Genomic DNA, 15,355 nt, shown 5'->3' with positions numbered 1-15,355 from the left:
GTAGGGCAAGACTTTGTATCAGAGAAGGTGGAGGGTTTTTTGAACAGTTTTTAAAATAGCTTGTTGTCTGTTATCAAAATTAAGTTTCCATCTTATGATCCCTTCGAAAAGTGACGGTTGCAGCTAAATTGCGGAATACAGTGAGGAATGTCCTCCTTGATGTCAGCCTTCTGTTTGGAAACCTTCTGCCGTACTCGCGTTCTGCCGCGCAGCATTACCATCGCAAAAGCCATAAACAAATCATCATATCATAATTGTTCTACATCAATAATGTGCGTTACTGATTACGTATTAAATTATTATTATTATTATTATTTGTTTAAATTACTATGAAATTGACCAAAGTGGGATTAATTCAAGAGCGATTTTCTCAGAAACCGTTGAAGATAACAGTTTGAAACAAGGTTGGCAGCTAATTATGAGACACCCTGTATTTGGAGTTAGGTTTTTGAAGAAAAAACATCAGATATATCATCAAGGGTCATAATAAGGGGCGCTCCCTAAGCATTAAAAAAAGGGTTTTTCGAATAAACCTCACCGGAATATGAAAATTCAGATTACAACGAGATTATTAAAAAAAAATCACGACGAGACGATGAAAATTGGCGAGTGGCGAGATTTTTTTCCAATATTTCCCACTGTGCGTCCCCACTAAAAAAGTCAATAGAAATTTTTTGCCATAACTGATATTGCTACTTTTTGTTAGTGTTTTTATACAGCTACACACTGGAAGTTAGTTTGTGTACCGTATTCTGAGAAGCGAAAATGCCTTATTTAACTGAATCGCTAAAAATTTAAATTTTGAAGATGATTGGATATGATGAACGCGAACTCAATGCGAGGTTGTTCCTCTGTTCCGAGAAACACATCAGAACTTGCCACCAATAAATCAAGGTATCATTAATAAAATAGAGGCACGATTTCGAGAAATGGGCCATGTGAGGAATGTACGGAGACAGAGGCAGTATGTTGTTGATGCCGACACGAAGTTAAATTTGTTACTAGCTGTTACTAGAAAATCCAGTCGGTTGAACTCGTCAACTGGCCCGTGATAGTGATAGTGATAGTGAGAGAGTTTTAAAAATACTTAATCATGAGAAAAACGCCAGTCAGTTGAAGACGACCCAGATCGACGTGTTGAATTTTGCGATTTACTGATGAACCATATCGATCAAAACCATCTTTATAGTGGATACTTGTCTCGGAGGAAGCTGGTTTTACATTAAATGGGAACGTAAATCGACAAAATTGTTGTTATTGGGCTGAATGAGGGAAAATCTCACTCAACGCTCACAGAAAACTAATGTAATATAGAGTTGTAGGACCATTTTTCTTGGATGACAATCTTACTGGAACAAGATACCTTCGTTTTTTACAGGACGAACTAATGCCAATTCTATGTCATTTATTCCCAAATCCCTTGAACCGGAACGTGATCGACGAGAGGCTATGGTTTCAACATGATGGGGCATCGGCACACTACACTGTTATTGTTCGTCAAAATCTGGATAGAATTTTCCCCAGTAGGTGGATAGGTCGACGAGGTACCATCGCGTAGCCAACACGGTCTGCAGATTTTACACCGCTAGATTCCATATTTTTTTGTAGTAGTCTATAACTCTGAAGTTTTCATCTTATACCTACTTATTTTTTGTTGTCTCAATTAATTTGTTTAACATATTTCTATATTTAATATAGTTTTGAAAAATAATTTGTGAAGTTATCTAAGATCTCTCTTTTCATATTAACCCTACGTCTAGTTAACCTTATTAATTCTAAAGATATCCAGGATTTTTGTTGCGTTTTTTAAAAGCAGTATTTATAAGTGAATATTATTATTCAACAGTTTTGACTAAATAGGATCGTGATAACAAACCGTTCAAATTTCCATAATTTATTGTTCCATTCTCATTAAAATAACACAATTAACTAGGTCTGTCTGAAATATACTGCGTCAAAATAGAACATTCATCTCCTCTTTATCTCCACTTCCAGATTTCAGATGGGAAAAGGGGACCTTGACCTTCAGAGCTTCCTGCTGCGGACACTGGAGTGAAATTTCAAGTGAGGGGTTTCAGCACCAGTATCTTACCCCTGCCATCTATCAAGTTTAGATAAACAACTTCTCAGGGCGCTCTGCGTTTTTTAGCAGCAATTATACTGTAATCATATGTTTCATCCGAAACATAACCATATACAGGGTACAAGGTTCACTTGTAAATATAATAATTTCATTGCAGCTGATTATTTTGTTAGACAGAACAGCATACATGGTGACAAAATGACTCCATTTAAACAACATATCCAATAAACTGTTACCTTGAATAACAAAATTATTAACTCGAAGGCTACAACATAAAAAAAAATTACATTTCTTCTTGATAGAGTCCATGAATGATTCATCACTTTCGTCTGATACTTGCATTGAAAATATTTGTAATGAGTTACTATTATGCTATTATTTATGCACAGTTAACATATAATATTATAGATTGGGGTAACTGGACTTAATTAAATTGATACTCTTTTTTATAAAAGCGATTAATAAATTCAAAAAATTATACATTTTAACTATACAGGGTGTCCCGTTCATGTTTCGTGCACTTGTGTGCAAGTTGCTCATGGGAAAATAAAGGGGGTAGTTCATGTAACGTTTTTTCTTGCACGTCCTGTTTTCGAGATACAGTGTGTTGAAGTTGTTGCTTTCCAAAATGGTTTTCCTTAATTATCTTCAAATCGGCTAAAGATAAAAATGTCAGAATTTGTACACGAGTAAACATCAACTGGACGTTAAGAATAATGTGCAAAGAGTTTCTTTCTGAAAAGCATTGTCGCCGATACAGGTGATTTGTAACATTTGTAAACGGTTTTGTAAACTTTAAGGCATACTACAAAAAATGTATAATTGTCGAAATTCAGGGTTTTTCGCATGATCTATTACTTGAGCGTTTCAATATTCATGTCCTTGCTAAAAGAAGATCTGTTTTTCAAGTAATGGTTTTGTATAAAGTTCTAGATAATATTTTGGACTGTCCAGGCGTTTTAAGTAATATTAATATCAAACTCATATATGTCTTTTATAGTTTGTTTCCATTTTATTTTGTTCTTTATATTTATGTTATATGTAAGTTTGCACTACTTTTATTTTTTTTTATCTATTTTATCATAGTTAATTTTTCTCTCTTTTAACTTTTTTTATATTTTAGTACTAGACTTAACATATCCTGTTATTGGGCATCGCCTGTTGGTTGTGTATTTTAAATAAATAAATAAATAAATAAATAAATAAATAAATAATTAAGCCGAAGTTCATTCAGCAATTGTTATTTTAGTAGTGGTAGTATCTAAAATTTGTTATTATTTTATATAATTGTTTATTTTGATTAACTATTTTAAATGTTACTTTACAAGCTGAAACTTAAAATAAATTTAATTTTTTCTTTAGTTAATAAAATATTTTACAATTTAACTGTTTCATGTGATACGTAAGAAATTAAAATTATAGTCTTAAATGCAAATACTGTTGGTAGCTAAATGTCTTTAGCTCATTCAATGGTAACGTCCTCTTTCAATTTAATATTCTGTCACTGTACTTGTGGCGCTTTATGTGAGCAAAAAATGCAACTTAATTTTTTTCGAAAATGATACATACTACCGAATTTCAACAAGTATATCTTTTTTTGTAGTATGCTTTAGAGTTTACAAAACCGTTTAGAAATGTAACAAATTTTGACTTTTTACATAGGTATTCTTTTTTCGAATTACGTGTATCGGCGACACTGCTTTTCAGAAAGAAACCGTTTGCACATCATTATTAACACAGTTGATGTTCACTCGTGTACAAATTTTGACATTTTTATCTTTTGCCAATTTAAAGATAATTAAATAAAACCAATTGGAAAGTAACAAATTCAACACAATGATGTATCTCGAAAACAGGCTGTCTAAGAAAAAAACTGCTCCCATTATTTTTCCATGAAGAAACTTGCACACAAGTTTTTTTGAAACATAAACGGAACACCCTGTCTACAGGGTCACTGATATGTATGGAAATGGTCGATTATCTCCTAAAGTAAAATAACTATCGAAAAACCATAAGACACAAATAGAACACCCTGTATATTATTCCATATTTCAGTTCTCCTCGAAATTCTAAACAAAATTCATATAGTACATCATGTACCTAAACTTAATCGTTTTCGAGATATCATAGTTTTAAATGTAGGTATAACAAAAAATAGTGTTAAAACATGGGAAAATTCATTTAATGGGAATGCGGGTTTCCAGATGCTGATATAAATCTATATTCCTTCTGAAGGTGGTACTGGCTCTGTAGACTTTCAATATTGTGCTAATCATAATATAATGTAATGAAAATTTAATTGAGACATGAGAAAAACTATAATTTTATTTTATTCATTACGTACCTCTGGACAAAACTATGTTTCAGGTCAGAATTTTTTTTTAGTCCACACCTGTAGTATATCGATGCTTATAAGTGACAATTTCTTTTTACAACATATTTATCCAGACTAAGGTCAATGATGATGTACTATCAAAATAAACACAGACGATTTTGCAAAAAGAGTTAGATGTAAACATTTTATTGATGAATGGTAAGGTGATAACTGCACATAATTTACCTGCGTTAACTAGTTTAAATAAAATAATTGCGTTTCCTTTTTAATATTTGTATGGAATTTTTTACTAGACTCATAGTACGCGAGTAATTTTTTTATCTAAAAAATTATCTCTTGAATATTTTATTTAAATTAGTCCTTAATACAAAAATAAAGCAACTAAATATGAGTCGTCGAAACTATCGTTAAAGTAACTTTAGTGAGAATAGTTTTTATTATACAAATTTTTTATACGATTCCTGAAATATTGCAAATATGGTCATAAACTTTGGTGAAATGTTTAGGGGAACTTTTCCTCAATTTGTAGCAGCTATATCAGGTTGGTATGTTTAATAGAAAGATGAATAGAAATTATGAAATATAATTGTTTAATTCTATAGATATTATTTTTATTTTTAATTTTGTTGAAAGCTCAATCGTAAGTGTGACACATTCTACAATAATTTTTCATATTCGTCATAGAAACAGCAGCATTCATCGCTTGTTTTATTATTAATTTGTAACATCAGATAAAGTTTGTTGCCACTTTTTAATATTAATACACACCTATTGTGTTTGTTTACTTAAAAAATGTTGACATATTAGACGTAATCTATAACATCTAGATGTCAAATCTTTGTTGGTAAAACTGATTGGAGAATGAAGTAAGTAAACATCAGCTGAGACTGAAGACTCGATGAAGCAAATCTTAGCTAGTCAGATCGACTTCCTGCAGTTTGTGCTCGACAGTCTTCCGGTGCAAATATGCCGAATTTAAGTTTCCTCAGTTTTTTTAAAGGTACTTTTCCTCAGTTCGTAGCTGCTATATCAGGTATGTGTACACGTAATAAATATATAGATTGGTTACAACTGAAATATAAAAATTTATATTATAACCAGTTTACATTTTATTATTAATTTAACATTGTATTTTTTTTACATCTAAACCTGTCTGAAACAAACCTATCTTTTATAAACCTTGAATTTTCCAAAAAAGAAAACGCATTTACGTGCCTATTTTGTTTTGCTTTTGCCGCCAGTTGATTACCTGAAATCAAAGAAAATAAGTTATATATTTAGCATTTTTATGTATAGACAATTAGATGTACTTTACCTTTGAAAATTTGTTCGTATGTGATTAATTTTTCTTGTTCAAAACTCAATGCAAATATTGGAACTGATACAAATGTATATGTCCTTGAACAGAGCAACGGTCTACAATAATTTGGTGTCAATTGAACTGATTTGTAAACAATTACGGTTTTCAGACAAGTAATTTGATTGTACATCGATTGTAAATAAACTGATTATAAATAAATACCGTTGGTTAAACAAAAATTTAACAATTCAAGATCCTTCCAATCATTAGATTAGTTTTTTAAGTTTAAGGAAATAATTTCAAAATTTTCTATTTGACTGTGATAACTCCTTTAAAATCCAGAATATATACGGTGTTTTGTAAATCTATGTCATAACTTCGTAAGGTTGTTTCTTATATTAGTCTAAACGATTAAAACGATTAAATTAAAGCGATTGATTTTCGATATACAAGGGGAGGGTTATGAAATTAATGATAAAATAGGCTAACATAAAATTATCCATCACAGTTTACACACATTTGACAACTATTGATGAAGATCCAAAAGACTCCGACGCCGGTTTGTATTTTGGAAGTTCAATAAGTGCATTTTATTCCTACTGTTGTTTCAAAAAACGAAAGTTTTTTTACTCGAGCAGCCATTTTAATGTTATTAATTTTTTTTAAATTTAGAATAAGCGTTGCATACACTTGAAAAAACATTAAAATATCGGAAGAGCAATTCATTATCCAAAAATGTTATTAGAATGTTTTATTGAAAATATAATTTTATTAATTACAATAATTAAAAGTTAAAAAAAATTTAAGCCGAGATTTTTTATAAAGTTCCGCATCGTTTTTACTCTGATTATTTATTATTTCTAAAATCCAACAGAAATGACCAATTTTAATCATATACACGGTGTTTGTAAATATGTGCGAAATATTTTAGGGAGTGGTTGCCGAAGTTGTTTTGTGAAAAAAAGTTCGTATAAACTTAGGTCGAAATATGCTTCGTTTTCGATCTACAGAATGTTTCAATTTTAATTTTTTATTTATTTTTATTAATTATTTCAAAGAGTTTTAAAGATATTGACTCGTAATTTGATGGTTGTATTTTATTTAGAAATACTAGATAATGTATTAAGAGAAATTAAAAATACACAACTTGCAATAAAATATGTTTTATTTTTTTCCTCAAAAACGGTGCATCCTAAGAAAAAAATTGAAGAGGCCAATTTCATTCAGAATTGATGGCGGATTTCTAAAAAAATATCAAAACGGAAAAAGTCAGTGGCGTACCATTTTTTTTATTAAAAACGGTTGTGGCATTCTCGCACGAACGCCACTGGTGCAAGTAGAAATATTCGGATCACCCCAAAAAATGCACATATATCTCATCAAAGCGGTGTTCATATTTCGAGTCAATATCTTTAAAACTTTTTGAAATAATTAACAAAAATAAATAAAAAATTAAAATTTAAACACTGTATCTCGGAAACGAAGCATATTTTGACCTACGTTTATATGAACTTTTTCACAAAATAACTTCAGCAACTACCCCCTAAAATATTTCGCACTTATTTACAAACACCCTGTATGTATGATCTAGCTAATCAAAACATTGTTATACCTATTACCGCGAGAATAATTTGAAGTATTTTGTTTTATGCAATTACAACGTATTTTTGTTGGCTTAACGTCTGTTATCACTTTGCATAAAAATTCATAACATATTTATAATAGTAATTGTATTTTTCGTATTCAATGCTGTTCAGTTTTCATATTTTATTTTGTTTAAATTGAATTAATTGTAAGTAACCTTAATTAATTAAAATAAAAATATAATATTGCAAAAATCTTTGTGTTGTGATGTCCAAAAATAATATATAAATTAGAAAATAATTATCCAGAACTGTTCTCAAACCTGTCGCCATTCGGCAATAGTTAATCAGGCCCTTCGTGTCTATTGCCCGGTAACAAATTTTCGAAAAACCTTAAAATTATTTACAACTTATTCTCATTCATTCATTTATAATATTACTCATTTTAAATTTATAATTATAACTCGGAGATTATCCGTTTTTTGAATGATAGAAAGCTTTCTTACAATTAAATATATTGTTATCAATTAAAAAATATTGTTTTTGAAACTAATTAACTTAAAATTATTTTAGATTTATTTAATTTTATGATAAATTTATTTTATATTTAAAAAGAATAACAGAAATCGAAAATACCTCGTTTTTTGAAAACAGTGAATCTCTTTTAGGTATCAAAAATAACATTAGGAATTAAATACTCTATAGAATTTGTAAAATTCCCATAGGTATATTAATTCTTTAAATTAATAGTTCCATTTTTTAAATTACTTAATTGTTATTTTAAATTTAAAAAAAATGAAAATGAATTTTTAATAAAATATGAATGAAAATGAAAAAAAAATAAATAAAATGTCATAAGACTAAACCACCTTTATTTTACACTTTAGAAAAAGTTTCTCTAGGAATTAAAAGTTACTGAAGAATTTCCATTCGTGATAAAATTGGCCAACTTTGATTATTTATAAAGATTTATCCCCTCGATCAGAGTGAACAGAAATATTTTATATAAAAAATGTTGCTTCTGATTTAAAATAAAAATTATTTAATCCTTGACGTTATTTCAATGAGTTGTAACAAAAATAACTAATAATTTTTTTTGTGTTTCTGTACTTCGTTCGAAAAACCCAGAAAAGCTATGACGATGAAGATGATACTACTGTGCTAGTTTTGCTGTCAGTGAATGAATTACTGAGGAGATGCTCAGAGTACTTAAGGAGTTGTGAAAAATGTAATACATTTTAAAACAAAATAACATTCTGCCATACTATCCAGCTTTCAATCACAGTTTAGAGGCAGGCGACGAAACGAATCGTCTTGACTTTTGTCTATGGATCAGAGGTATGGAACAAAACTTCCATCAACAGATAATGTTTTCGAACGAATCTCCTTCTTCGACAAATGTCATAGTTGCTTCACAACATTTGCGATATTGGAGTTCCTAGAATCCTCATTTTAAAATACCATCTAGTTGACAATAATTCAGAAAAATAAAATGTTTGATCTGCGATTTCCTTCTATTGAATAATCAGATCACACTTCTTTGAAGATGAGCATATTTCAAGTAGAATATTCTCCATATGTTTTTCACTAATGAAATGGAAAAGTACCACGCATTCTTTAAAAAGTTAAAACAGTTTTGTGTACGAATTGTTTTATCTTCTGCAAAGTACCTACTACTTTTTTGAAAGAGTTAAATAAAGGTAGTTTACTCTTATGGCATTTTCATATTTTTTAATTTTCCGGACACCCCGTACATGAAACGTTCACCTTCTCAATGACGACTTCATTTCAGTTACAAGCAAAAGTTTTTATCACGAGGGCTTTTTTTCGTAAAATGTACAGGGTTATTCCATATAACATTTTACCCCCTTAATTTTTTTATTTTTTGAGTTAGACCAAAATAGTTAAAATAAAAGTTATAGGAAATGATTCTGTGAGTTTGATGAGTTTATGAAAATTGAAATTATACAGGGCGTTCCAAAAATACGAACCAAACTTATGTTTTTTTAAATGGAATACCCTGTATATTATTAGTTTTTCGGAATCTCTGCCTCTTCTTGATTCCAACAAAATATATATGTTGTAGGTTTACGTAATAATTTGCTCAATATTCTGCTTTGAAAGACTGAATCTCGCCATGAATAATAAATATCAAAATCGCTATGTAGAATAAATATGTTTTCGTAGAACCGAAAATTTGACACATGTAACACTATTTTCCGTACTCCTTTGAAAATGATGTATAACTTTTATAGTGTTAATGAAAAAATGATATTGTTGAGTGCTATCTTTCTTGTGAGAAGAATGTCATGTGCATTAGACACGAGTTTGCACAAAGTATCCCTGCAATACTGAAATGCTGGTACGATAAAAAATAACGAAAAAAGAAATAAACCCCACAACGTTATAACTGAAAATATGCATGAAATGATTTCACTTTACTTTCAAGAAAACCCGAAACATTCGATTCAAGATGCTTAAAGTTATTTGGAAATATACTGGAGTTCGATTCAGAAAGTATTGAAAGTAAACAAATATAAACCATATTGTTATCGCCTGGTACAAAAACTATACGAAATGACACTAATAGGCAGCGCGAGTTTTGCCAAATACCTAATGCTTCATAGACATTTACAAAATGAAGAATTTATAGGTTCGTAATGCTGTTATTAACACCATTACATTGCCGCAGCGTCAACGCTGGTACTACTACTACTACTACTATTACCACTGCCACCATGTTTGGTATTGCTATTATTATTTGTTTTTATAATTTATTAGATTCTATCTCGTGGACCGATGAGGCCACTTTTACAACAAGTGGCGTTTTTAATGGAAGGAATTCACATAACTGAGCGTCAGAAAATCCACACCAATATATTTCTATTCAGAAGCAAAACAGGTTCAGTACTTTATCTCTTTGATGGACTTAAATGCATTGAACTTCTCAGAGGAGAAATATGTAATTTGGTAAATACTCTTGACGTGCAAAATATTGTCTGGCAGCAAGACAGCGCTCCAGCACACAGAACAAATGCCGACAATACTTACTTCTATTGACTGGATACGGTACAACGGCAACAACGGCCAACGGTACAATTTTGTGGCTTCCCTGAAGTCCTGACTTAACACCTACGAATTTTTTTCTCTGGGATACCTTACTCTAAAGAATAGAGTATATCAAGAGGGAACAAATAATGTAAATCACCCGAAGGAAATATATCTCAGGAAATTCGCATTTTCAATTAATCTGGTCAAGTCAATAATTTTAAGAGAAATTTAATTAAAAGTATAAACGACCCGTATAATTTCTATTTTTATAAACTCGTTAAACTCACAGAAAGGTTCCCTACAACTTTTATTTTTACTATTTTTATCTAACGCAAAAAATAAAAAAAGTTAAGGGGGTAAAATGTTATATGAATTAGCCTGTACAATAAAGAGGTCCTTTCTTTTATTCACTCTACCCGTGGACATAAATATTTGTAAATAATCCAAATAAAATAATTTTGCCTCAAACGGGAATTCTTTCGTAGCTTTTAATTCCGAACAAGTTTTCCTTTTTCCAAAGTGTAAAAATAAAGATCTTATGACATTTTCATATTTTTTAACACTCCGTACATGAAATGTTGCCATCTCCATGGCAATCTCACTTTAAATGCAAGCAACACTTTTTATCAAATGTTTTTTTCCCGTAAAGTGAGAAATAGAAAAGTTGTTCCTTTTATTCACTCTAACCGTGAACATACTGTATGATAATCCCTGGTACCTCCAACAGTCGGTTACATATTTATAAATTAATTCACTGAAAATTTACATTTAATTAGGCTTCAGCGCTCTATCTCGAAAACGCTTAGTTCATAAAAGCTAGTTGGGCTAAAAAACGATCCAAGGCTCAACCACCTGTAGTTTGAGGTATGACATGGACATTCGAAAAATCAATATTGATGATATTTTTTTAAATTTCAGGCACTTTGTTCGCCATATCAGATGGAATGACCTACGCATGGACTGCGCCTTACGTCCCTTACCTCCTGAGCGAGAAGAGCCACATCAAAACCACCCACAAGGAGGGAGACTGGTTGGAAACAACTCTTCTCATAGGTTCCTTTTGCGGCATTCCCATAACAATATACCTAGTGCACTTCGTAGGGCGTAAGAAAGCACTCCTTATCGCCTCCTCTGTGGTTCTTCTGTCGTGGTTAACTATGGCACTGGGAAATAGAATAGAATATATATTTGCTGCGAGATTCTTTCTGGGCATATGTTGTAATATGGCCATCGTGGCAGCACCCATGTACACAGCGGAGATAGCAGAACAGAAGATAAGGGGACTGTTGTCTGGAATCATATACATCAACATGCACATAGGTTGTCTGGCAGTCTATTGCGTAGGACCATACCTCCCATTCTATGCAGCACCTGTAATCGGAGCTACAGTTGTCGTACTGGAACTTCTGATCTTTTCAACGGTACCAGAATCTCCTCATTTCTTATTGTACAAAAACAAGGTGGATGAAGCAAGGATAGCCTTGGAATACCTACGACCGAACGGCGATGTAGACAAAGAACTGAAGGAAATCTGCGATTACATAGAAAGACAAAAGTCAGATAAAGGAAGAATACAAGACCTCTTCTTGATTAAAAGTTCTCGTAAAGCTACTTTTATCCTAGCTGTACTGAATACAGGTCAACATCTGTGCGCTTACACCGTCATGCTGATGAATCTACACTTGATACTAGAAGCAGCAGGAACGATCTACATGGACTCTGCGGTTGCTGCTATTCTTTTCGCGGCTATAATGCTTCTAGCGACTATTTTCGGGTCGTTCCAGTCGGATATGTTCGGAAGAAGAGCTCTGTTGATATTCTCAAGTCTCCTAACTTGCCTCTGTCTTCTCGCACTGGCTATTTATTTCAATCTGAAGGCTTTGGGCTACAATGTCTTACCCGTGAGCTGGGTACCCATTGTTTCTTCGATGATATACGCGGGAGTCTTCAAAGCTGGCATGGGGATTGTGCCTATTATGATCACAGGTGAAATGTTTCCAGTGAAGTTGAAATCAATTGGTGTGACAGTCGCTGATGCGATGTATGTTATAGGAGGCATTGTCGCTTTGCAGATATATCAGATTCTCTCTCAGAAGTATGGGTTGCACGTGCCTTTTTATTTTTTTGCCGCTTGGGCGTTTTTTGTACTTACTTTTACCATATTTTACATTCCTGAAACCAAGGGGAAGACGTTGGATGAAATACAACAAATTCTGAATGGTGAGAAAGTAGTAGAGGAACATTCTCAATGTGATACTAAAATTTAGTTAATCATAAGTATAAAATTGTAAATATTTTTAAAATTTTTATCTGAATGTCTCTATCAATATGAATGTATTATACCACGGTTTTAGCTGTTAAATGTGTAAATATTTTACTAAACTTACAGATTACTTTGTTGTTTATTTGTTTGCTCCCTGGAATGTGGAAAATTGGCTGGCTTTTTTTAATTATCACTAGATCGTGAACTCAACCAGAATAACTTACGTCATATTAGATTAATATTAATTATGAATTTATAATACATGTAACAACAAACTGTATAATGATAATTTGGCCAGACTAAATATAAATATAATTAATTTAGTGATAGATCAACCGGAATATAGCAATTCACCTCATCTAATAGCATAAAACAGAGATTGTTTATTTAATATAATTTTGCCTTCATAAAAAGTTCAATTATTTCGATTTTTATTTAAGAGAACTCCTTAATTTTTAAATATATTTGATAGGTACAGTTTTTTGCATAGCTAAATATGAATATGGTATTATACAGGGTGACTCAGAACTTATTAAAAAAAAAATTTAAATGTACAGGGGACTCTTACAAATACAATTTTGTAAAGAAAAAATCAAAAAGGGCAGTTCGAAAATGATTTAAAAATACACTTCTGCACGGCACTGGAAACTGGTTCACTGTAACCCCTGACTTCGCACAATGCGACCGGCATGGCGGCAAATTGCGACAAAAACGGATAAAAACTTTCGTAAGGATAGAAATAAATAGAATTTTATATCAGTAAATTCAACTGCTTTTGTCGTTATTGTTATTATTAATTAATAAAATAATTTGTTGTTTTAAATAATAAAATAATTTGACATACCTACTTGACGTTACAACAACTGTTCAAAATTATATGCTGCGACATGTAAACACTTTTGGGTCCGTCTTACTCAGTTTCTACAAACTAACACAAATGTTGTCTTGCTTCATCATAACACAAATGCTTCACCATAATACAAATTTTGTCTTGCTTGACCATAAATTAAAACGATATCCATCAGCTCCGAGTTGCTATACACGCAAGCCATTTTTGATACTAACTACTAAAAAAAACTATCGTAAACACCACAGATAATAGATAAACACTATCGCAACGACGATTGTAATATCGGATTTCAGTATTCGGAGTCGCTGAGGCCACGTGGCTCTTCACGCTTATTGCGAATGACGCTAGAGACTACAGTTGTCCATATATGTAATGGTTGAATGTAGGTACTACAAATTCAATCATTTTTTTCACGGAAACTATAAGGATTTTACAAAAAGTTTTTTGTAAGATATTGTCTCCATTTCTCATGCCCCATCTATTCCCAATTTTTTTAAAATAAGTTGTGAATCACCCTGTATTTTATCTAAAGTATAGCAAAAATGTCCTCAAAATTTTGGTCGATCTCTATATTTTATATGATTGGTCTGCGATATTCCAATTTCAAAAATGTTTAATTAAAAACGAAATTTTGTACCGGAACCCATAAACAAAGGTTAATATTATCAAAATTAACAGATTATAAAAACCTGCATGAGAAAAATTTTTGATTATTCGCTTTTAAAAGACTGTAACAATAAGTTCCCAAAAATTAGATATAAATAAATTCCATGTTAGAACAAAATACGTATGTAATTCAATTTTTCACAATTATCATCTCCCATATGGATTGTTCCCAAAACAAATTGATAACAGCTAAAAAGGAAGGTCTAGAATTATAATACATTATAGAAAACTGAATAAAAATTACCAAATATAAAAGACTTTTTGGACAAATTAGAAAGAAGCCAATATTCATCAGATCTAGCCAATGGATAAGGATACTGAGAAAACAGCATTCTCGAGTTTTTCGAATACTGCTTCAACGTTCGAAATAAATAAATCATATTCCATTTTCTGTACAGGAGAGATGTATAGTCTAAAATAGGTGTCATTAATATTCTCAACATCGTTACAATAGCGCATCGATTTCTGACAGATTTAGACAAACCAAGTTAAAAGTATAATTAGACCAATCACAATTTCTAGAACAATAACATTTTTGGAACGCCTCTGGTGTAAAATATATGTCTAGTCCACAAGGATGATATACTAATACTCTCAACATTATTATAAAAATTCATTGAAGCAACAATGTTTAACCGTAACATTTTTAGAAGATATCATACTGAGTAGTATCCCTACCAAATCCTGAAAAAATCAAAACAAGTATCTAAAATAAAAAACGAAATTCAATCATTCCTCAATTTAATTGTAAATTGTAAATTTGTCAAAGACGATTCGAAGGTAAAAGAGCCTTTGACTCAGTCTGAAAAAAAGGTTCGAGAGATAGAGCATATAAAAGAATTTGTGATGCATTTTAATATGCAAGAGAATTTTAATTGACAGACCACTACCGCAAGAGCATCTCAGACGATGTGATGTCTGTGATCTGTGATATATGGTGTAACCTAAAAATATTATTAAAATTTTATACAAGATGACATAAATTCAATACCTAAACAGATAAACCACAAAGCATAAACTTTATAGAGTGGTATCTGCATTACTATGTGAAATATAAATTGTGTCGTGAAAGTTATGAAGCTGTTATAGTAGTTTTTGCAAATGTAATGGATATTTACATGATATTTACTGAGATTTAACTTATTGTAATTTGGCAACGATTACATTATGAAGTTAGGAATCATTTTCAGCGATTCTGGGAGTTTTAGTCAATTTTAAAATATC

General features: G+C 31.2%; 1 protein-coding gene across 2 annotated transcripts; it reads left to right on the top strand.

Moving 5' to 3' along the window:
- The first annotated feature begins 4,817 nt into the window (after positions 1 to 4,817).
- LOC108917660 (facilitated trehalose transporter Tret1) lies at positions 4,818 to 12,693 on the top strand. Of its 2 annotated transcripts, none has more exons than XM_018724381.2 (2): positions 4,818 to 4,959; positions 11,271 to 12,693. In XM_018724381.2, exons 1-2 carry the CDS (start codon positions 4,896 to 4,898, stop codon positions 12,617 to 12,619), a joined length of 1,413 nt encoding a protein of 470 aa, XP_018579897.1. In that variant the 5' UTR covers positions 4,818 to 4,895; the 3' UTR covers positions 12,620 to 12,693. The 2 variants fall into 2 exon arrangements, with proteins under 2 accessions (XP_018579897.1, XP_018579896.1); XM_018724380.2 differs by lacking the exon at positions 4,818 to 4,959 and adding an exon at positions 5,374 to 5,451.
- Positions 12,694 to 15,355: the final 2,662 nt, after the last annotated feature.

The sequence above is a fragment of the Anoplophora glabripennis genome, unplaced genomic scaffold, assembly GCF_000390285.2.
Source record: "Anoplophora glabripennis isolate ALB-LARVAE unplaced genomic scaffold, Agla_2.0 scaffold44, whole genome shotgun sequence".
Classification (NCBI taxonomy): Eukaryota; Metazoa; Arthropoda; class Insecta; order Coleoptera; family Cerambycidae; genus Anoplophora; species Anoplophora glabripennis.
Note: the sequence above shows the minus strand (reverse complement) of the source record. Positions and strands in the feature narration are given on the sequence as shown.

Coding starts and splice junctions, on each gene's coding strand:
- LOC108917660 (XM_018724380.2), top strand. CDS start 5,385: ATGCCGAATTTAAGTTTCCTCAGTTTTTTTAAAGGTACTTTTCCTCAG. Junction 5,452..11,270: donor GTTCGTAGCTGCTATATCAG/GTATGTGTACAC, acceptor TTTAAATTTCAG/GCACTTTGTTCGCCATATCA.